At 41.5% G+C, this 24391-nt stretch overlaps 3 protein-coding genes, 1 non-coding gene and 2 pseudogenes across 7 annotated transcripts; all 6 read right to left on the bottom strand.

Annotated features, from left to right (window-relative positions):
• Positions 1-198: 198 nt before the first annotated feature.
• Positions 199-3947, bottom strand: LOC136510212 (uncharacterized). The gene is made up of 10 exons (XM_066504749.1): positions 3878-3947; positions 3780-3796; positions 3505-3560; positions 3268-3392; positions 2976-3182; positions 1736-1776; positions 1458-1530; positions 1182-1330; positions 940-1035; positions 199-231 (listed from the first exon to the last, which is right to left on the bottom strand). Exons 5-10 carry the CDS (start codon positions 3004-3006, stop codon positions 199-201), a joined length of 423 nt encoding a protein of 140 aa, XP_066360846.1. The 5' UTR covers positions 3007-3182; positions 3268-3392; positions 3505-3560; positions 3780-3796; positions 3878-3947.
• A 7844-nt stretch (positions 3948-11791) lies between these two features.
• On the bottom strand, positions 11792-12936 carry LOC136510213 (uncharacterized; annotated as a pseudogene).
• Positions 12937-13021: 85 nt separating this feature from the next.
• Positions 13022-14540, bottom strand: LOC136513091 (glutathione S-transferase 4-like). Its single transcript, XM_066507090.1, has 3 exons — positions 14260-14540; positions 14089-14137; positions 13022-13643 (listed from the first exon to the last, which is right to left on the bottom strand). Exons 1-3 carry the CDS (start codon positions 14413-14415, stop codon positions 13180-13182), a joined length of 669 nt encoding a protein of 222 aa, XP_066363187.1. The 5' UTR covers positions 14416-14540; the 3' UTR covers positions 13022-13179.
• A 113-nt stretch (positions 14541-14653) lies between these two features.
• Positions 14654-23089, bottom strand: LOC136513090 (putative aconitate hydratase, cytoplasmic). 4 transcript variants are annotated; one of them, XM_066507088.1, is made up of 6 exons: positions 22784-23089; positions 21879-21973; positions 18243-18418; positions 17954-18155; positions 17210-17341; positions 14654-14748 (listed from the first exon to the last, which is right to left on the bottom strand). In XM_066507088.1, exons 1-5 carry the CDS (start codon positions 22957-22959, stop codon positions 17211-17213), a joined length of 780 nt encoding a protein of 259 aa, XP_066363185.1. In that variant the 5' UTR covers positions 22960-23089; the 3' UTR covers positions 14654-14748; position 17210. The 4 variants fall into 4 exon arrangements, with proteins under 4 accessions (XP_066363185.1, XP_066363184.1, XP_066363183.1 ...); XM_066507087.1 differs by lacking the exon at positions 14654-14748 and having other exon boundaries at positions 16947-17341; XM_066507086.1 differs by lacking the exons at positions 14654-14748; positions 17210-17341 and adding an exon at positions 17460-17861.
• On the bottom strand, positions 20158-20240 carry LOC136514656 (small nucleolar RNA snoR60; annotated as a pseudogene).
• Positions 20508-20613, bottom strand: LOC136514649 (small nucleolar RNA Z194). The gene has a single exon (XR_010773796.1). It is a non-coding gene; the product is annotated as a small nucleolar RNA Z194 (small nucleolar RNA).
• Positions 23090-24391: the final 1302 nt, after the last annotated feature.

Here is a 24391-nt window from a genome sequence, read left to right on the forward strand (position 1 = left end):
GCCGAAATCAAAATGATTTCTCACATCGGTCAGCCGAGACACTTTCCTGGAAATTCCTGTCTTCATTCATATCAGCTCCGATCACAGTAAAGTTAGGAACATCCAAAAACTAGAAAACTACCAGGATCTGCAACTGATTTATCTTAGCCTATGCTGAAACGATAGTGTCAAGGCCAGACTGACAGCAACTTATGAAGCCTAGTGCACGTTGCTAAACGTGATTAAACCAATCTAACACAACAAAAGAGCAACTTTTCGGGAAAAAACAGAAAAAAAAAACAACAAAAGAACAACTTCCTCAAGTCTTTTTAGGAACAAAACAACTTCTGCCGGTTGAATTTTTTTTCAATCGAGTGATTACGATCTGGATGAGTAATTCCTAGAGTCCGATCCTTTTTATTAGGAGTTTACTTCCCAAAGTATGATCCGGATTTTGATGCTGGCGTAGATTTTCTTTCCAGAGTCCGATTGTTTTACCCGATCCGGATTTTGTTCTGGCATAGATTTTCTTTCCAGAGTCCAATCTGCAGTGGACGATTCCCGTGGAAGCTATTTAGGTGTAGAGAGAGGAGATAATTTCTAGTAATGAGTCAGGACTCTTTATAAATTCATTTCCAGGTGTAGTTGGCAGGTGACTTATTTGTTAGGCAGGTGACTTATTTGTTAGATAAATAAAGACAGGTGATTTCTAGAGTTGGTTGGTTAGAGGCTCTCGCAAAAACCACATCTAGACAAAAAAAAAAAGAGTCTGTCTACTCTACACACGTGTGTTTTAATATAAGCCAACACATGGTTGTTGGCTGTATGTAAAACACACAGATTTCAATATAGGAAAAATCACGTGTTTTTGGACTAGTTAGCACATGGTTGTTAGATGCCTAAGAAACACACAAATTGAAACACCAGAAAAAACGTGTGTTTTAAGAGAATGCAACACACAAATTCCATCAGGCAAACAAGGCCCATAAGGAAATTATCAGGTCTTATATCACGGTGAAGAAACCCTTTTTGATGCATGTACTCAACCCGATTAATCTGAAAGATAAACAAGGAATGTGTTAACACTAGCAATTCACAGAGTTAGGACAAAGAGGATAGCCCTATGCACAACGAACTGAGATTAAAGTTAAAGTTAAGAAACAAAATGGAACAGTTTGAAAAATCTGGGATTAAGTGTTCACCATTTGGTCAGCAAGCATGAGTAAAGTCTTCAGAGAGAACTTCCTACTGCAATAGTTGAACAAATCCTCAAGGCTAGGGCCAAGAAGATCAATCACCATCACATTATACTCCCCCTCAACGCGGTACCACTTCAGGTGTGGAATGCCAGCTGTAACGAAACAAAAAGGGGGGCGAAAAGGTCAGCCCAACTCGCGCATCATACTAGCAACTAACTAACCACAAAGTACCGTCCCATAACTAAAACTAGATGGGTGGATAGGCTCTATGGCATTAACTTACTTCCTCCTGGAGAAGCATGTATAGCTTCGACTCATAATGAAGCTGCGGGTGCTTTGTCTTGACATTTTCCTGTGCAATAAAAACGGCAACACCAATGACAATCGGTTCCACCAACCCAAACATCTAACAGTGTTGACAAACAGTACTGAAATGGACCATTATCGTTTCATTTCGCTAGATTTTTGCATCTCAGTGATCTTATCGCGAAATAGACCGACATGGCAAATTCTATGGTATGGTGACAAATAAATAGCAATCGGAGAGAATCCAATACCAGCTTGACGGCGACCTCCTCTCCAGTCTGCACATTCATAGCTGTGAACAACAACAGCAAACAAATATCATAAATATGTACAACCCACTACACAGAACCCAGATCAAAAAAGTTGGAAGGATTCTCGTGAAAGAATGATTTCCTTACTAATAGTCAACCCCTGAAAGTAAAAAGGGACATATTGCATATCCTCAACACTAAAATTGCAGTGCTCAATAATTGCAATTTACAGCATTGCTGGTTGCAATTATTAAGTAACTGAATGTTTTATTTGTTTTTCGTGAATAGAACATATTAATAGGAACAGAGCACTGCGACTATTATGGACAAGAATAATAAACGCCACTCAAAAGAACTATTATGGACAAGAACTATTATGGATTATATAGGAGTATGTCTAAGAGTTGAGCCTGCAGCCTATTATTGGATACAAGTTCTGGTTTTAGTCTACTAATTTTGACTAAGAGTTCCGCTCGCTGTAGCATTCTAGTACAAGGGCTACAATGGAGTACAGCCTGGTACCCTCCTACAGATTTGGTATGGTTTGATAGGGCAGAAGGCCACAGGGGTGGTGACCGGGGCGACAGCTCCACGCCGTGCTCAACGCAACACTGTGTGCAGCAAAGGAAGCGAAGGCAGTCAGGACCGCAGGAGGAAGGCCAGAAATACCGAAAGATCAACTACTCCTGCTACAAGGCATCGTCCAATCGTAGGAGTAGCAGCACTAGCCACTGGGACAGCCGCCGTGATAGACAAGTGCATAGGCAGCGACTTTGTTATGCGCTAGCTGAATCAGACTAGGTTACTCTACTCCACTGGACACCGGTCCACCCCACCCTCCTCCTATGGCTAGAGGCAACAGGGCCACAGAGGCGGTGACCGGACCGCGAGATGATGGATGTGACAACGACTGCTCCACCGAGCGAAGGCAGGACCCCGCAAAACAACAACAAAAACAACAACAACAACCACCAACACAGAATCAAAAAAATGATCAAAAACCTAAGACAAGGGAGCTCGGATCTCACATCACCTAACCTACAACATCAAATCTGAGATTGAGCCTAGAACTGACATACAGCCTGGAACCTGGATATGAGTTAACTAAACTCCACCCTAGATCTACGCAAAAAAAAACAACATCGATGGGGTGTCGAATGCCCGATCTAAGCAAACACAGATCCACACATCGCCAGAACACAAAGAATATCACAGAAAAAGGGCGCACAAAAAGAGATACCTATACTCTCAGGGCCAACTGATGCTGCCATGCGATCTTCCTCTTCCCAGATCGCCCTGCTGGGTTCTGGACATCCTAGAACACAGGCATTCTCACCTGGCTTGGGCCGGCAGCAGCATCACCTTCCATCAGATACCTCTTTGACTTGTTGAAGCCTAGAGGGGCCCTGTAACCATGGTGCTCTTCGATTTCCATCTCCTCATAACCCTGAAATGAGAGAAACCAGTTGAGATAACTGACAAACTTGAGAGCTATTGCAGCAAGTGAAATGAGGTTTATCGCAATTTTGTACCGGCTCACAGGCCTCGTTGAGGTCAATCACTGGAGATGCCCTTGGAGAACCACCATGCCTTCGGTGCACCAACCGGCTTCTACTGGAGCTCTCGGCAACATGAACCGACTGGTGCACCAACATGTCTGCCAGGACATTTCTTATTTCAGAACAGAGTTGCTTTAGTGTGGGGTTATGAATGTAGGACATTTCTCATTTCAGGGCAAACTAACTGACTGTAGACTAACAAATACTGACCTTATTGTTGAAGTTCCATCTGCCATTTTGTGTAAAAATGTCTTCACCATTCCCAGCTTTAAGTTAAAAAAAAGACAGTTATAAGGTTTATGCCTTCAAAATTCCATGACAATTATCACAGGCTGACAGGCCTTCAGAAAATGATTGCAATTTTTGTAATGGTGACAAGAGAGATAAACAAGGATTGCAGGTGTTGACACATTGAAAACTACCTACGTGTCAGTGTACTAAGAACAATGCATTCCAAACTAACAAGAAATGGACAGGCATCTTACTCTGTTATCATTGCCACCTGATGCAAGCTGACGATTGTTATAAGACCACTTGAGTCCACAAACCTGGAAAATATGTGAGATTAGAGACCATACGTTACCAGAAAAGAAAATTGAAGCTTCAGTAGGATAATGTTTATACTTGAGAATGGGACATAACCTGAACTTTTCTTTTATTTGTACCTACAGATAGGTGAGTGCCACACTGTGCCCAACCCATAGAACAAACATTGTCATCCACCCCCAAATCACAAAGCTTGGTGACCTAGACAATGATAAACTTGTTAACAATCCATCTTCAATTCTCAGTGATGATATACCTTAAGGATGACCAAGTTACTTACCTTGCTGCTGCATGCATTCCACAAAATAAACACAATTGCCTAGCCCAAACAGCGAAGGCTTCATGAGTTCCTGCTGCTGCTATCTGAAAACCAAGGAATGCTATAAGTTAATTGCTTACTGCTGCTACTGAACTTAATAGGAACAACTAGATCCTGCACAGACAGAAACACAAATGACAAAAATAAGATGTGTGTTGGCACATCTTTGTTCGTCTCTTACAAAGAACTCTGGTTAGTTTACATACTACAAGCAGTCAACATTGGTTATCACTCATCAGAGAGTGGGTGGGCGGTTGGGGAAGAAGAGAGTCGGACAGTAATATAGGTCCAGGCAATGGCAAAAATCACAAAGAACAGAAATACAAGGACAAAAATGTGGTCTATATTGGCACAAATATAGACAGAGAGAGGCTAAGAAAGAGAGTGTGGGGTCTGTATTGGCACAAATCACAACAAACAGGGGTGTTCTAACTGCATCAGAACACAACTGTCAGCCCACTATGCCTTTGTTACTGCATGTAGTTACCACAAATCACAATCAACAGAATTCAAGATGTGTTAGCACAAATCACAAGTGACAATTTTTTTTCTATGAAAGGACAAGGACAAATAAGACGTGTGTGCTAGCACAAATCACAATCGACAGAATTCAAGATGTGTTAGCACAAATCACAAGTGACAATTTTTTTCTATGAAAGGACAAGGACAAAATAAGAGGTGTGTGCTAGCACAAATCATAATTAACAAAATTCAAGATGTGTTACCACAAATCACAAGAGACAATTTTTTTCTATGAAAGGATAAGGACAAAATAAGAGGTGTGTGCTAGCACAAATCACAATAAACAAAGTTTAAGAAGTGTTACCACAAATCACAAGAGACAATGCTATGAATCAAGAACATGAATCAAGACTATGCTATGAATCAAGAACATGCAACATTTTATAAAAAAGGCAGGGGGGTAAAAGGCCATTTTTCAACCCCCATAACTCCTAGTTTCAGGAAATCAGAAGAAAATCAAGTGGATCCTGTATCATGCCAAAACATATGGTCTTAAGAATCTCAAGAGGACTGTCCCACATGTACACAGAAAATTGTTAAATTGCTAATGCGGTCAGATCTTGCTAAGAGTGTCATATAGTGATAATGAATGATACTAACTCTAGTCATATACAGTTGATATTACAGACAAAAAAAACAAGCTCAAACGAACTTGGTTTCCCTGTCTGAGCATCAAGTACAAACGACTGGAGGGAATATAAGCCATAAGAGTAGACCTCAAGTGACTGGAGGGAGTATAAGGCACAAGGGTGAAGACCTCAAAATAGAGGTTAACACAGACATACTTAATATTACTAACCCCTTCATATACTTTGCACTTAAAAACGGATGAAAACAAGTTTATACAATGTTCTAAAGGAGTTCATTTAAAAGGTACAACTGAACCCAACAGAACATGCCCAAAAAGGACAAGGACAAAAATATCATGAAACCAGCTGATATCTACACTACCTTTCGGCTACCAACGAGTGTCAAAGCAAGCAAAACCAGCATTTTCACTACAGTTAAGGAAACAATTGTTGTATCAAGCCAAATTAGATCTATTCCTTAAAGAGAAGACTTGTATTAAAATAGAAATGAGATGCACTCCTTAAAAATGTACTGTCTAGTGCTTACACTGAAACAAAAGACCCGTTTCCAGTCCCAAATAGCCCATCCAGAAGAATATCGATGCCCTAAAGCAAGAACAATTGCATGCTCCAAGTTAACTAAAATAGTGACAAAGTTATTTATAAAGATCAGATATTGCATATGTTACACACCATAATTACAGTAGTTGAAGTGTGCAATTTACTACTAATAAATGTGCAATCAAGAAAATGGTGCTTCTAAATAAAGTAATAGAATAAAATCACAGTTTAGTAGAATTCTAATGCAGTTTGCAGTAGAAATTCATCATTCTCCATGGCTACATGCAGGTCAAAAAATTGTCCAGCTCAAAAAACTTATGTTGTACATGAAACTACAGTCTATATATCATCAGCAAGCACATTGGTTCATCAATAAAAAGCCAAAGTGCCCATGAACAAAATGGAGCGCAAACTTTACACCCCTGGGAACTCACCCAAGACACACGCATGCTGCACAGCACAAGAACAGATCACACACGAGAGCCCAACTCTAAGCACTACAGCAGAAACAACAACGCAAAAAGACGGGCATATGATTGGTGCATCTCAAAGTCCAACCTGGTTCCTTTGGATGTTCTAGCAAGCACAGCTTATTTTTAGGTTCTGCTCAGTCAAAAACTCAAAATGTTATACCTAGCTAGCTAGAGAATGACAAAATTTATTCTATTGGAACAATTCTCTGAAAAGTGGTACAGAAACTCCCTGCACTAAAAGTCAGTTAAGCACACCTTTGTCTTACTCCATCCATACTACAGCCATCACATAGGCATTGCACATTGCATCACTCTTGACAACACCATTTGCAACAGATGTAGGATCTGTTGTCCATATTGAGAAACAACAGTCATGCACTCCTTGCTGACTACACTAGCAGCACCAATCTTTTCATTGATTTTAGTAATTATGGCCTGCATTTATCATATTAACTGGTAAGTACCAGAGTTCTCACTGAGTCACCAGGTCATGGGTTCGAAGCAGCCTCTTCGTAGATTTTGCGGAGGGAAGGCTTGCCTCGGTTTTTCCCTTCCCCAGACCCCACTCATGTGGGAGCCTCCGGCACTGGGTCTGCCCCCTTTAAGTACCAGAGCAACACAGGGTGGAATACAACTGAGCCAATATGTCCCTGTGCAGTTGCATAAGGAAGGACTTCAAGGACCGACACATGCTGATTTTTTAAGGGGAATGGATATCGGATGTGATGACAGTGGACTGAAACTTACTCAAATTTTAGAGCTACAATTGCATATGCTCAGAACTACAATTGTAGTTCCCAATAACCGCAATTTACATTGTTGGTGATTGCAATTATGTAACTGAATTTTATATTTGTCAGTTTTCATCTTTTTTTCTCAAACACGCAGGAGAGCTGCGTATCATTATATTAAGAAGAATAAAGGAGTGGGTTTAGAAACCCCATACAGCTACACACCTACACACACCTTTTTACATCTAATATTGTACCTCTCTCTCAACTTCAAACTTGACCCAAGACCACTAGAGAGGAACTCACACATTGGCTGGCTCTAGAGCAAGGAGATTGGATATTCCCCGAGCTCCGGCCAGAACACTATTTAGGCTCAGTTTTCATCAACAGTAGGTATTAATAGTAATAGAGCACTTTAAAATGCAGTAGTATATTGTGGATGCATCTTGTTTGAATAGTACCGCACCAAAACAACTGGAATGTAACTTGAGCATGCTTGATGTTTTTGTGAACTCAGATTGAACAAGGAAATCTTGTAACACAACTAAGACCGAACCAACAACGCTTAAAAAGATTGGTTTAACGACATCCCTAACAGGTTCCAAGTCTTCCTGAGACAGGCAGGCACCAAGTGCTGCAACAAGCCACCCAACATAGTTGCGGCGTGTCGGCACTACAGCCACCCAAGCATAACTGCAACAGCGATGCTTAAAAAACTAACATTTAACATCCTACTACCAGGTTGAGTCAACCTGACACGAGGCAGGCACCAAGTGCCACAACAAGTTCATGGAGCGTTTACCACCACCCACACAACTACCAGGGTTCAGACCTAACCATCCACAAGAAAACAAAACCACGGCACATTCCACTGCTCAGCAGAAGAACATCGAGCTACTCACTTTCTCATGCAAACAGGACAGCTCCTGAATGGAGATGCTATCCGCCCAAGTGTGCCCACCATGCCTGGAGGACATCTCCGACATCTCATCACACTTTATGAACTGGCCAACCTAAGTACCAGCGAGATGTGCATAGCAGATGCAAGCAACTACAGGCATGAAAAACAAGGAAATCAATTCCAGCAGATCTGATACACAAAAGCTACTAGAGGTTATAAGAGTTTGACAGAGAGGAAAAAAAGGTGCCCAGGTAAACTTACCAACTGATATGGCTGTTGTGCTCCTTTGGTACCTGAAATGAAGTCCTAGAAAATTGCTTGTGAGCAGGAAAGTTTCATAACAAGACAAACATTAGCAAAAGTTTTTTCTTAGCCTCTAATTGGTATACTTACACATATGAGAGCAAATGCACCAGCTCAGGTTTGAAGCCTATGTCATCATGCAGGATGTGATAGAGAGTTGGCCTCGTAGTCCCCTGGAAAAAAACAAGCACTTAGTTCTATAAATTCATAGAAAGAAGGGAAATAATGTCTACCTAGGCAAACTTAAAACAGCAGAAGCAAGTTCACTGACCTAATGAATACAAACTGCAGAAAATGCAAAACCAGCCGCCACTTTGATCAGCTAGCAGAAAAAGACAACTAGGCAAATGGTTCAACACCAGCATATTCCATATACTCATAACTACAATTGCAGTGAACGTTACTTGCAATTTACATCATTGCTGATTGCAATTATGTAACTAAATCTTTTATTCGTTTGGTCACTTCAACAACTATTAAGTACAAAAATAGGATCACATAGTTCAGTGCTATAGCAAGGAGCGGTACTATAGTTTATAGAAGAAAACATATTTCAGTGTTATAGCAAGGAGCGGTGCTCAAAACTTACAATGAATCAGAGTATATGCACTCACAGATCCTTTGAATGCAAGCCTAAAAGCAGTCATCTCAGATGCAGTAGCTAGAGAATAGACATTACGGGAGTTTAGCCAAGATGAGAGACAACCAATGTTGAGAAGAATAGAGGCAACTGAAAATTGATGTATACAATCTTACCAAAGGACCATATGGAATGTCAGTAAAAAGAAGTATATAATCAAACAGGCACTTTAAAAGAAATGACAAAAAAAAGATACTGGATGATAAGCATCCTACCGAATCAGAAATGTAAAGTTGCTGAATTCATTCATGACTTTGATATCATGAATTACATTTACAGTTGCTGAATTAACAACCTATCCTACTTCAATTCTTGGACCAAAGACAGAAGTTCAAAAATCATATCAATATCATAATTACATGATAAAAAATCATGTCAATACGACTATAACAGACATGCAAAAAGCTTTCATGAAGTGCACGCACTGGCCCATTTGGATATCATTGCATCAAGAAAAGGACAACAATTCTGCAGTTTTAACACACAAACAGCTAATTTCATCCATGATCAGAGGCACTACAAACTGACATAATGAGTATGGAAGCATGCAAAACTTGAAACATGGTCGCAACAAACAAGAAATCATCAGGCACAGTACCTATTACCTAGCTAGCCTTCCACAATCAGACTTCACAAACTTACCAATTTCAAGCATAAATTGCTTGAGGGAGAAAATATTCAGTTAAGAAACAGTGAAAAAGGATGCATTCAATTTGAGATGCAAAGAGCTAATATCACAAGCACGAGAAAATATTCGGCTAACCATAGTGGAAAAAAACAAAAGAGGCATTTAATTTGAGATACTTTCAGATCATGAGAAGCAGGAGTTTAGTTAAGAAATAGTGAACTAAAGTTCAGTTAAGCACAGAGGGAGAAAGGAAAAAAGGGCAGCATATACATTTGTGTGGAAAATGTTCAGATACACAAAGAGAAAAACACCAACAGCTCAGAAATTAAGTCTGAACTCTGAACCCAACCAAGCTTTATTCAGATTCCTCATTTGTGTGGAATAAGCTACAAGCAGTAGCAAAATGATCTCCAGTTTTCCACTAGTAACAAACAATCTATCATAATCATCTGTATTGAGCAACAATTTTGAGTTTTAGAGGGAGAGAACAAAAATCAGATACTCTACTGAGGAGGTTAGTAAAATCTACAGTATGTCATTTTTCAATTATGGTTCACAAAGCCCTTAAGCATTCATCCAGCATGCTTCATATCCTCAGCAACTAAACTAAGCGTCCTAAAATAAACAAACCTATAACCACTTTTTTCCTGTAAATGTTGTTGCCAAACAGCTGATCTCATATAGCACATATAGAAAACTGAATAGAAGAAATGAGTGGACAAGGGAAACATATTATGCAATGGAAACTAAATTGAACAGGTCCTAAACAAAACTAGGGAACAACTGCTTATCTGTTGAACCAACTAGACCAGTCATTAGTCACCAAAAAAAACCTAGACTAGTCATTGACTGACCTTGTGTTGAACTAATTCAGATACATGGCAATCATGTACTAATAAGCTAGGTATAACTGCTTACCTGTCAAACTGTTGTTGTGGTGTTGAATCTGAATTCAGACTATGCATATTCACACAAGGCGAAGTAATTGCAAGCTAGATAGCAGACAATCATGTCCTAAATTGAGAAGCTTGCTACTTCTCAGAGTACTGTAAAATTATCACAAAGGGTAGTACTAGTAATCAAGCTAGTAGACAATAGTTTACTAATAAGCTATCTAGCAGACCATGCATATCCATACAAGCAACTTCAAAAATTCAATATTCTATATTTAGCTTCCTGTAAGCCATAAATATTATTGATCGAATATATGTACACACCAAAATAATTACACATGGATTTAACAAGGCTACCTGACCTAGGTACAGTGCAATGCAATTTATCCTCACGCAGATCTAACAAGACAAATCATCATTTTAACATTGGGACAAATCATCAGTTTGGCCGTAATAAGCATGCAGTCCTGAATCACCTTAATTCAAGTCTCTTGTGAAATTGATAGAAATTGAAAAGGGACAACTAAAAAAGTCTCTTATGAATCATCTCAACAACTGAAGCTCTGCATTCAGTTAAGAAAACAACTCCACACAGAACAACAGCTAACTGAACCATAACAAAACCTATAGTGAGATTTCCTACCATCTACTGACACACTTAAACAAAACCACAGCCAATAATCTAAAAATTCAGAAACTAAGATAAAAATAGGGTCAGGTCACCATTTTTGGACTGTATATTCTTGATATGCCAACCAGAATGGGTATAAATTAAAGACCCTCTCCAAATAGAATCACCTAACATATAGACAACTAAAAATTCATAAAGACATACATTAGGTGGATCTTGTATATCACAAAATTCAGTTTCATCTTCAATTCAGCTGAAAAGCATATATGTACCAGTGATGCAATCCCTCGAGCATCTTTCATTAGCTCCGTGCTTCTTAGGAAAATATCAGCCAATGCTCCCTACAATTTCAGTGTTTTTACCATCAACAATATGAGCAGATTAAATGAAGTGAAAAACACAGTTTCCTCCACATAGCTGTAATAACAAAGTAAACTTAATAACCATAATGAGAATGGACAGTCAGCACATACCTGAATAGCTGCACGGTAGAACAGCTCCTCACCAACTGAGCTAGCAGCCACGATGAGAATGAACTACAAATATAAGAAAAGATCATGTACTCCCCATTTTATATTGATTTTAGCTAGGAGTTTCAAGCCATTCTCCACATAACAACTATCACATCTAGGATAGTGTTACTAACTAGAGTGTGATTAGATTACACGTTCCATGTTTCACTAGAATCTATTTTGGCTTGGAAAATTGAGTGGAAAATATGCACAGCCAACATTGACAGATCATCAAGAGCCACACTGCAAACTAATATCAAGGGTGCTTTTAGTACTGCCATGGTGACATGCCATAGAAGAAGCTGCGAAGCTCCACATCACGGATGGCACGCGCGTGAGGCGAATACTTGACAACTTCATCCTAAAAGCAGAAATTAAACCACATGCACAAGTTATCTACTAGTACTAGTTAAGCAGAGATAATAAAATTAAAGGCAAATTAAAAGGAATTGAAATGGGGCCAGGTGATCTGAGTAGAGCCGAGAATGAGAGGACGGTCGATGGTGTACATACATCAAGGATGAAGAGCAGAGCCATGATTGGTGGAGCTGCATAACCAAGCCCCTCGACAAGTGTGGTGAGAGATGGATGGAAGCCCCCCGTGCAGTCTATCCCGGCCATTTGGCATATGAATCTCCCGGTGAGCGCCATGGCCCCGTAGATCCCTATGCAGACATCGGCAGATTGACCAGGAGGGGCACCACATGGCGAGCTCGGCGTCTCACGCTCCGAACCCCGTGCTCCCTGCTGCTCCGCCGGCGCCTACGCTGCTAGTAGCCGCGGGGGCAGCGGTGACCTCGACGACCCTGGGCCCATCGGCGGCGAAGCTGGCGCCTCTCCGTCGCCGGTCTGCCCCGCCGTCGTCGCCCTCAGCCGCCGCGTGGATCCAGCTGGTGGTGCGGACCCGTGGGGAGAAGCCTATGGAATAGTGGGTGTAGGTGGCGGTGTAGCTGCTACATCTGTGCGCCGAAACGGCTCTCCCCAGCTCCATGAATCTCTCTGCTGCGCAGGGGCGACGAACTAGAACTAGAAGAGGAGGAGCCGGGAGAACGAACAACTGGAAATGGCCGGCACACCGCACGCAGACAGAGTGCCCTCGTCGGAGACGGCCGGGAAACAACCAAAACGCACTAGAAATCATCTGTCGGCCCTAGCATCCATGGAAGAACTTACCTCGACGAACCCTAGAAATCGCCGGTCACCAGCCAAGGAGAGCGTCGCGTCGCCTGGAGTCGCTGGAAGAAGCCCAAACAAAATGGAAATGGAGGGTGTGGGGTGGGGTGGGGGACGGACGCCACTGAATCGGACGCGACTCCAAACTCAAAACCAGCGCCGACATCCAGGTCCACATGTCAGAGAAACAAAGAAATTCATGTGCCAACAAACAAAGAAACACACATGTGTTGTATAGCATTCCTGAAAAAAAATGACCGTGTGTAGTAGCGGCCATCTGTCCAATTCGATGACGACATCTGTTACACAGCGATATGAAAATCCAATGAAATATTTTTGCTAAATGTGATGAAATACAATAAATTTCAAATAACAATTACTCAGTGGAGGAAGCAGCAAACGACAAATACACAAACTATAGAGGTACCACGTACACATGAGAAAGTAATTAAGCACAACACACATCACTTTTCATCATCACTCCTATTTCTTGGGTGACCCGGGCGCGTCGACAGGCATGAACTCCGCGACCTTCTTCGCGGCTGGGCGCGCGGCAAGGCCCTCCCACCAGGCGCTGACGTGCGGCAATGCCTCGACCAGCGTGGCATACTCGGTAGCCATGAAGTAGTGCATGATGGTGAAGTGGCTGAGGTCGGCGAGGCTAAGGAAGTCGCCGGCGAGGTACCTACTCTGGCTCAGCCGCGCCTCGTACACCTCTAGCACCTTCTTCAGCTTCTCCACGTTCTCATCGACAGCCGCCTGGTTGCGCTCGCGGCCGAGGAACGACGCGAAGATGCACTCCACCACGATGGCGATCGCCGTCGGGCTCAGCTGGTGGGCCTCCACCTCCAGCCACACGTCCACCATCGCCGCCTGCTCCAGGCTGCCGGAGCCCAGCAGCTCTGGCCTGTGCTTCCGCAGGACATGCCTCGCGATCGCCCGGGATTCTTTGAAAATGTACATGTCACACGCTTAGAACTTATGGAACCCAACAAAATGCTACACCCTCGTTGTAAATTTTAATCCACTTTGAGTTAATATCTTCTCCTATATTTTTAAAAAATAAATACACTATTGAAACATGCTCCATCCGTTCCAAATTATAAGTCGTTTTGATTTTTTTGATACATCCATTTTGCTATGCAGCTAAATATAACGTATGTCTAAATACATAGCAAATTCTACGTAACAAAAAAAAAGTCAAAGCGACTTATAATTAGAATAGAGGGAGTATTAATGAAAGTTTCATGTAGGTGTTGGCGCGCTTATCTTTTATAAACTTAGTTACGAAGGTGAAAGGTTTTGACTTAGGAAAATTAGGACAAAACCGTGAATTATAGTTTGATGAAAGGAAGGAGTAGATATGACACGGCTAATTGCTGATGAACTTACCGAAGAGCGTGAGGTCGCCGTCCTCGAGCACCGGCACCTTCCCGAAAGGCTGCAGCAAGCACAGCATCGAGCGTGTGTGTGTCAGTCGGCGAAACCAGCGATGGCGGATGAGTATAGTGAATGCGAAACCAACAACAAGTTCATGGTGGATCGAGTGAGCGAGGTACGTACGTTCCTGGCGAGGTGCTCGGGGCGGTGCTGGTCGCCGGCCTGGCGGTTCATGGTGACGAGCTCGTAGTCGACGCCGGCCTCCTCGAGGGCTAGCAGCGCGCGCGAAACGACCGGCGAGATAGCCCACCCGTACACCTTCACCGCCGGCGTAGCCATGGCTTCCTCTGCTCCGCTCCGCTCTCACCTAGCTAGCTCTAGTTCCTTGTGTGTGCGCGCGAGGCCGAGACCGAACGATGCGTGATCAAAGATCAGCAGCTAGAAATGGAGGATGGATGTGCAGCCTTCTGCATGCTGCAGCTGCTACTTATACAGCAGCGAGAGAGGAGAGGAGAGATCACATGACGTTGGCGCTGGCGCTGGTGCTGCTGGTGCTGCTGTTCGGGCCTTCGTGGGAGAAGAGAGGAAGAAGAAGGTGCTAGAAGCCTAGAAGTGGATCGGTGTTTGGTCAACGGGAGGTGAACGCGTGACGTCGTTGCTTACCTACGCAGACTAGTCAGGTGAGAGAGCCCGTCAGTGGCAGTCAGAGAGCGGCTCCGTCATCACCGAAATGAAAAAAAATTCTCACATCAGTCATAGACACTTTCCTGGAAATTCCTACATTGATTCATATCAGCTCCTTTCATGGTAAGTTAGGTAGCGTTTCCAAAAACCAGAAAGAATTACACGGGGAGGATCTGCAACTGATTTATCTTAGCCTATGCTGAAATGATAGTGTCAAGGCCAGACTGACAGCAACTATATGAAGCCTAGTGCACATTGCTAAACGTGATGAAACCAATCTAACACAACAAAAGAACACTTTTTCGGCAAAAAAACAAACAAACAAACAAAAGAACAACTGCCTCAAGTCATTTTTTTAGGAACAAAACAAATTTAAACTCAATTAGTCGGCACCGACCTCATATATAAGTTCCTCCCTATTGGGAAACCACTCGTCTTAGTTTCATATGTATATATGTGACATGTAATTGCACTGTACGTGCTACGATATAATGATGAGACACGAATGGGGTATATGTTTGTTCTCTTCATCTGTATTTTCTGCGTTCTCAATATATATTGTCTGTGTTTAAACTATGAAACAGTATTCAAATTCAAATTTAAATCAAATGACGGGAAAATGTATTTTTAAACTGGAAAATGATTAACGGAGACGGGCAAGTAAAAATTGGCCGCCTCCGTTGATACTTTAACAGAGACGAGCGGTTTAAGACACCCGCCTATGTTAATAGACATTAACGCAGGCAGTTGTTGTAAGTAGACCGCCTCCGTAAATATGCATTAGCGCAAACCATTCGACGAAGGTGGACACTTTGCCCGGTTTTTGCCCACCTATGAAAAGATCTATGTAGCAGTGATATCCTGTAGGCCAAGATAACTCGTTTTCCATCCATCCTAACATACGGGGATAAACTCGATGAATGAGAAGACTTAGTAGCTAAGATCAACCATATATTATTAATTTAATTGACGAGAGAGATTTGTTTATTTGGAACTTACATCACCATGGTAAACTTACTATCTATTATATATATCTTCACACGATAAATCAGAATACGCCTTTCTCTTAGAAATTGATTTGGAAGTTAAAAAATCTTCTAAAAATCAAGATTTTTCTTTATATCTCTATTCGGGGATAATTTTAACAGAGGACAACTTAATTAAGAGGAATTAGAAAGGTAGTAAAAAGTGTTGTTTCTGTAATTGTAATGAAACCATTACACATGTTTTCTTTGATTGTCATCATGCCAACACAATTTGGAAGACTATCTATATAGCTATTGGGTTAATCCCTCCAAGCTCTGTATCCCACATATGAGGTAATTGGCTATCAAATTGAGTCTGTCTAGCCAACAACCATGTGTTTCAACAAAAGGTACCACATGGTTGTTTACTAGCTACAAAACACACAATTTGTAACAGAGGAAAAACCATATGTTTTAACACAAGCTAGCACATGGTTGTTGATTGCTTGCATAACACATGATTTCCAAGAGAGAAGAAACCATGTGTTTTAGCACAAGGTAGCATACGTTTTTAAAGAAGGTCCACTTAGAGAAAATCTGTTATAATTTCTGTGCAACCAAAGTTGGCCCATTAACTAAAATGATAAAATGACCCATTTAACAGCAGCAACTCATAAGAGAAGCCCAAAACCATGAATACATAGGAATATAACTAAAATTACAAATTGACACATTTAACAGCAGCAGCCCATAATAAAAGCCCAAAACTATGAATATATAGGAATATAAAGACTCGGGAGAGAAGCAAAGCAAAAACAGATCTGTTGCGTGGGACAAGCCTCTGCTCTGCTCACGTAGAGCAGGGGAAAGGGGGAGACATCAGATTGCAAAGAAGAACAGGAAATTTCAAGAAGAAGAACTACAAGACTGATTCATACCTCATCAGCAAAGATTAGTAAACACACGTATAAGCTTATTGACAAAATAATAACACTGTCACTGCAAAAAGAAACTCTGCCAGAAATCAAAATTAACTTAGAGCACCCAACTATTTCAGATGCTGCTAGATTTTGCAATCTTATATGCAAATTAAGTGTAATGCATTATATCGATGAAATTACCACGAAACAAAATATTTACTCACACATAATGAGATGTTCTTGGTGAAAAAATGCACAATGATTATGATCAACAAAAATTACAAAACAAGAACATGAAAATTGCATGTTTCAAATAGTGCAAATACTACATGTTGTTAATGCAATTATACTGTATATGTATATAAATACAGAATCCAGCTCATGAATGTGGAGCCTGCTCACAGTACAATTAAACAGCATAGAATGTGTACATAAAAAGAATGACAAACTGGGAGACAACAACACATATGAGAGAACAATTTAAATACCTCATACTGCCAGATGCCAAAGGTTCACATAATGAGATAATACAATTTTCAGAAGCACAAAAGATGTAGAAAGAACCTTAACATGAGCCTCCAGTTGCAGCCATATTTGGATGACATCCTAGTTCCTTAACCAAGTACTTGCACACCTCCAGATGGCCCTGGCATGCTGCTCGATCACCATTTCCTATGCCCAGGTTCCTTATGATACCTTACACACAATGACACAAATAAATTACCACATTGAGGAAGCAGATGCCCAACACATGACCGCGCAATCATCAAGAAAAACTAGCAATTACACCCACTGGCAGATCTTACTAGCACACTACTACAACCATTCTTGCATGTGAGTAAGCTGCCACAAGCACATGCAGCTATTGGAGATCACACTGGTACACTATTGTAGAGAAATTATCATGAGCAAATATCATGCACAAATAACAGAAAAACTTCTACATAAAATAACAAGGAGGAGTTTAGCTTATGGGGTCTGTATTATATTGATATGCAAGGACAAGGACAAAAATGAGATGTGTGTTGGCACAAATCAAAATTAACAAAGTTCATGAAGTGTTAGCACAAATCACAAGAGACAAATTTTTTTCTATGAAAGGACAAGGACATAAACTTGGCTTGGGCAAGCACAAACCACAATAAACAAAGGAAAAGGTGAGCTAGCACACGACCCTTGAAGTTACGGTTACCCGACAAAACAGCAGCAGCAACATCTGTTCAAAAGAGGTAAGCGATAAGCCAATCATATAGAAAAAACCTGAAATTTGTTACAGCTAAATAGTCAATCATCGTAGAATTAACTTACCATTTTCTATAATGGCAGCTGATACAGATTCATCGAGATCACCAGAGTTTCCAATGCAAGTGGTACAGCCATAGCCAACAGTATGAAATCCTTGCTGGTTCAAGTATTCTTGAAGGCCACTATAAATAGGAATCACCAGAAGCAAGTACTTCGTGACAACTCCTAATCTAGGGGCAAGGCCTGTCTTCACCCATGGTTTAACCTAAAAACAAGTGCCATCTCACATCAGCAGAAAGCACAAAAAGGCACTCAGCATAACAGCCCATGATTACATTACTAGAGGACTAACCTCAAGGCCCAACTCGCAGGCTTTCTTAGCTACAAGACCAGCACCGAGCATAACACTATGATTTGAGGTGTTTATGCAGCTAGTTATTGCTGCTATAACAACACTACCATGCTTGATTTCTGCTGGCTGCCCGTGAAAGTCAAATTTGACAACCTTATCCTGCTGCTCCTTTGGCACTGCAAATAGATACCTTTCGCTTACTATCAGTTTTCTAAAGCAAATAGGGTTCACAGGAAAGATGCAGGTCCTGAGAACCTAGTGAGGTAGTGAAACCAAAGCTACATTCATCATCAGCACCTACTGCTATTGGGAAATGAAGCAGATATGCACAACACTGGTAAAGCCAGCAAGGATGACTTGTTTATCAGTATTAACAAAGATAGATGACAAACTAGGACACAACCACAAAATCATGACAAATATAAAATGCAATTTAGTAACAAATATACTAGCTCTAGCACAAATCACAAGTAACAAGGAGGCTAACGGTTCAACAACAGCATATTGCATATGCTTAGAACTAAAATTGCAGTGCCTGATATTGCAATCTACATTACTGCAAACTGCAATTATGTAACTGAATCTTTAAATTGTTTGGTTTACTGAATCTTTGAGTTGTCTGATCAGAAATAGTTCTTTGGTATCACTAAAGTACAACTAGCATAAGACATAAGTGCTCCAGTAGTAGTGTCATTGACAGAAAAACACCTAATAAAACAAGCTACAGGTGGAAAATGGTGCTTTTGGGGTTTGTATTATATTGATGTGCGAGGACAAGGACAAAAATAAGATGTGTATTGGCACAAATCAGAATTAACAAAGTTCATGAAGTGATAGTACAAATCACAAGAGACAATTTTTTACTATGAACAAGGGCAAAAAGTTAGCTTGGGCAAGCACAAACCACGATAAACAAAGGAAAATGTGAGTTAGCACAAATCACAAGAGACAATTTTTTTCTATGAAAGGACAAGGACAAAAACTTGGTGTGGGCAGGCACAAATCACAATAAACAGATGAAAATGCATGTTAGCACAAATCACAAGAAACAATTTTTTTCTATGAAAGGACAAGGACAAAAAAGAGGTGTGTTGCCACAAATCACAATTAACAGTATCTCTGAGGAATACTCTATATTTTCATTACCTATCCCGTCCATGATACTTGGATAAAAGGAACCATGACAATGCCACCAAATAGAGCGTGCTAATATAGTTACATTGTTACACTGTTACAGAGATAATATTAAGAGTTTAGCTTCACATTGTACTCTTAGTTTTCACCACCATAATCAGTGCCATCTTCCTCTCAATTGAACTAGACTGGAAGTATGCTAACTGTGCCATTTTCACTACCATTTGAAATTTTACTGTTAGGGAGACTGATCAGTTCACCATAAAACTCTAGACTATGTTAGCATAAAGACAAATCCGATTCTATAGACAACAATTAGGTTTGTGCTGAGCCCTCACAAGGAGGGCTTCTAACCATCTAAGCACGGAGCCAGAGTCGTTGGTGGTGCGGACGCGGGCGTGGAGGTCCGCGAGGTCGACGTGTCCAATGGCGAGCGCGACCTACATGGCCTTGAGGTCCGCATGGAGGTTCCACACAATCAAATAATAAAAATAAATCAGTCCTTTGTTCCATCCTCATTCTAAAATGAGGAGGAGGCGACCGACAGGCGGAAACAATAGAAACAATCAAACACGGAAAGGGGTTCCACACCCTGTATTCAACCTTTGTTCCATCCTCATTCTAAAATGCCCAAACAATCAAACAATAGAAATAAATCAGTCCTACAACAGATTTTCAATTGATGAGTTTTAGAAACTACAGCATTGTGAATATTCAGAGCAGTACTTTATCCCAGAAATGGAAAGGGAAACAAATAAATCTATATATCATTGGGCATTAGCGCATCAGGAACTTGAATTTGCATCATCCATTTAGATGTCCTAAAGGGGAATCCGAGTAACCGAGTAAGATCATCATTTACAGAGCTGCAAGCCCAAAATGTTGTCACAAGATAACAGTCCAATACTTAGTTAGATTCAAGCTAATGAGTTGGCAGAAACCGAAAGTCTACTTTTTTATATATAACATTATTGCCCGTGCTAACGCTACGGTTCTCCCACTACTTAAACCAAAAGGAAACTAAAAAAAACAGATCCAAATATCTTCTAGTTAAGATTTTTATCTTCACATGGCCGGAAGAAGAAAAATCTAACACAAAATCAAAGAAAAAATCAGAACAAACTCTTGATCTGCAGTTTTAGATTGAAAACCACAAAAGCTATGATAATATAGCTTTCCATCACTGGTATCAGTGGAATAAAAGTGCTTGGGGTAATTGTTTCATCATCAATCAACCAGCTCAAGAGTTGACAAATTATACTCCAGAACCATCCAATCAGTATTTTAGTACCACATAGGTGCCGAAAATAAACAGATCTAACACTACAAAAAACATACCAGCAACACACTGCATGGATCTACGAAAAAAACAAATCTGCACATTACAGTGCTCATATAAGTCATAAACATCAAAAGGACAAAAAAGAAAGCCCAAATAAAACTCTGAAAAGCACACCTAATTGCAAACGAAAAAAAAAAGAAAAAAGAAAAAGAAAACCTGACAGAAAATGAATATTCAGACAGGGATAGCACTAGTACGAGCTAACAAAAAATATATATTCACGTCAGTCTGAAACACCAATCTGAGGTAATATGAAGCAAAAAGAAGGAAAACCATGGCTAAAAACAGTCTAAAAATTTAGTTCACTGCTGCAGTACTGTTCTAGCCAGACCAGATACTAATCAAGAATTGTTCACCTATAGAAAAACCTGCAGCACCAAAAAGGACTGACTGAGCTAAATTGAGACAAAATAAAATGAATTGTCCGGAAAGCAGAGTCTGCAGGGAAACTGAAAAACTACTGAACTGCAGACAGGAAACTAGTAGAACACTATAAGCTAAAGCTACTACTGCTGGACAGGCCAAAAGTGCTACCTGAAACTAAAACTAAAAGCACCAGAATAGCCACAAGATTTGAAAGACAGTCAATACTAAACCAGATGACCACTACACACGATTAACTGAGCAACTAGACTATCTAAGCACAGATACTAGCTTGCAAGAATTAAATACTAGATGAATATGTAGCAAGAAAGGGATGTTGCACAGAGATTTAATTCGCAAATTGCTACCTGGAAGTTGACTGCACTTTGCCAATCTGAAAAGCAAGAGTTCGGTTGTATTGCTCAATGGCTGCTACTACTGATATTGCTCAACTTGTAAAAATGATAGACCAAGATAAAACAGACACGAGCGCAAGCTGCTAAAAGAGCATGATCAGCCAGAAGAAAACACAGAAGATTAGCAGCACGATCAAATGAAGACTGAACTGGGAACAAAAAGCTGCTGGTGATTCTCTGAACTAAGCCGAACAATGAAATGAAACCCAGGTGGGCGATTCTCCCCACCTGGATTTCAGCCTTCAGTCAAAAAGAGAATGATATAGGAATAAACACTATACAACTGAGATTTCAAGCAGATCACAAGCACCATACAAGCACCACACAGGCAAAAAGATCACAAGCACCTTACAAGCACCAAGGAAAAAAAATCACAAGCACCATGTATTTGCTGCTGCAGTAACTGAACTTGTGGTAGATTGGATATGCTCCTACACCATCCGATCCTCCACTCAGTAGCTCGCATCCACAGGGCACTGCATATCCATAGCAGCAATAACTATTTCCTCATCAAGCTCCCACAACACTGACAATGACACACTTACAGTTGAGGAATCACATTTGCAGTAGCTGAATCACATTTACAGTTGCTGAATTAACAGCCTATCCTACTTCACATTTTGGACCAAATACAGAAGTTGAAAAATCATGTCAAATACCATCATTACTTGCTAAAAATCAAACAAACATTGGAATGTCTGGTTCCTCTCTCTCCTTCCCTCCCTCCCAGGCTGCTTGCTTTGCTTCCCCCAAGCTGCAAGATCTGAGCCACCGACCACCTCGAGAAGAAGTGAACTGAAACTGGCAGTAGGAACACACGCAATAACTGAAAGTGCACACCACACCCACACACGCGCCTAGCGATGGAGTGACAACCATCGGCTTGCTTCCGGCGATGGCCATTGCCAACCCCGCCCCATCTCCTTCGTCATGCGTACAAGACATCCCACACATCACCCTCCTCCACCTCACCTGACATCATCCCCGCTTTGGTAACAAACACCGCTCCAATCAGCATCCGGTCGCTCGTCGTCGGCCGCGAAGAAGCGATAGCACACAACGCAAATCCAACACACAAAAGACAAAATCTCCGGCGAGACGACGCCTGTCCAGGTGAGGCGAAAGCAAGCGACTTCATCCTCCCTGGACTCGAACCACAAATACATCAAACATACCATCAAATCCTAGAACAATCAATCAAACAACTACAGAACCAGATCTACTAAACCAATGACCCCCAACAACAGAGTTCAAATCAAGGGACAGCACGCGCCGTACCAAGGTACCTGCCGACCTCTAGCAATGGCGCCCTGCGCCCTCGTCGTTGGAGACGGCCACCGCCCGCGCTGCTCGGGAGAGCTCGTCCAGGCACGACCTGTGCCGCCGCTCGGGGACCTCGTCCAGTCATGACCCGCGCCGCCGCTTGGGGGACCTCGCACGAGCCCTCGCCGGCGGCGGCCATGGAGGACTACCCCGCCGTGGCCTTTGGTAGGTGGGCGCCGTGCCCGGAAATGTGCGCCGCTGCGTCTGGGCGAGAAGAGGATAGAGGAAGGGGAAAGGTTGCAGCCGGTCTCACCCACTGGAGAAGTGAGTCGATGCGTGGCCTCCGCATGGAGGTCCGCATGTCAGAGAAACAAAACAGAAACGCCACATACAACGATCCCGGAGACACGCGCGAGACGGATCCGACGGACAGAAAATCCAGGTGGCAACCAACCAAAAAAACACACATGTGTTGTATAGCATTTTGATTTAAAAGAGAAGAAATATATTGTGATCGGGGGTAGCCGCCCGCGCATTACGTTGGGCAATTTGAAGATGTCGTAATGATCTAATTAAACTTTAAAAATTGCAAATATATTTTTTATGTAGGCTATTTTTTAGGGAAAGTACTGGCTGCAGTTTTGGGTACTGCTACAGCGTGATGATAAAATAAGAGTCTGTCTACCCAACAATCATATGTTTTATGCAGTTTCAACACATGAATTTTTTTGCACCATAGAATTAAGATTCAACAGCATCTATCCTCCTTCTACCTCCAGCCTTCTTCTATCTCCAGCCTTCTTCTCCCTCCAGACAATCACAAATCACAAGATCACAGATCCACAGATCATAAGAAACAATTTTTTTCTATGCAAAGACAAAAGGACAAATCGGACCAGCCCCGGGCGATTTTTGCAGCCTCGCCTCGCTCGCTGGTATGCATGCATATGTCTCGCTCGCTGGTATGCATGCATATGTCTCGCTGGTATGCTCGCCGGTATGCCTCGCTCGCTGGTATGCATGCATAGAAGCAACAGTTTGACTGCATAGACTAAAGACAGTTGAAAAGAAAGAGAGAGAAATCTATGTGTTTTTTGTGCTAAAACACATATGTGTTGTATAGCATTTCTGTAAAATAAAGGAGTCTTTCACATTAGCGAGCAGAAAATTAGAGACCACTATGTTAGAGCTGGTCGTCTCTCATGGATAGAAATTTAATAATTGACAATTATGCATAATTTGTACTATTCCCTGGTTCATCAGCAATATCGTGGAAATAATGTAACAATGTAAACGTTGTGAAGGTAACTCAGCAACATCACAACAATATTAATTGGCGATTGATCATGGGTACCGAAACATTTTGTAACTCAGCAAAGTACCCGTGGGGAAAATAATTAAGCACATACACAACACATCACGTAAGCCTTTTTGCTTCATCATCACTCCTGTTTCTTGGGTGCTCCAGCGCCGAGCGGCATGAACTCCGCCACCTTCTTCGCCGCCAGCCGCGCAGCAAGCTCCTCCCACCAGGGCTTGACATGCACTACCGGAATCGAAGGCTTTGCCGAGTGTCATATTCTTTGCCGAGTGTATTTTATCGGACACTCGGCAAACCATCTCTTTGCCGA

This window comes from Miscanthus floridulus, chromosome 16, assembly GCF_019320115.1.
Source record: "Miscanthus floridulus cultivar M001 chromosome 16, ASM1932011v1, whole genome shotgun sequence".
Lineage (NCBI taxonomy): Eukaryota > Viridiplantae > Streptophyta > Magnoliopsida > Poales > Poaceae > Miscanthus > Miscanthus floridulus.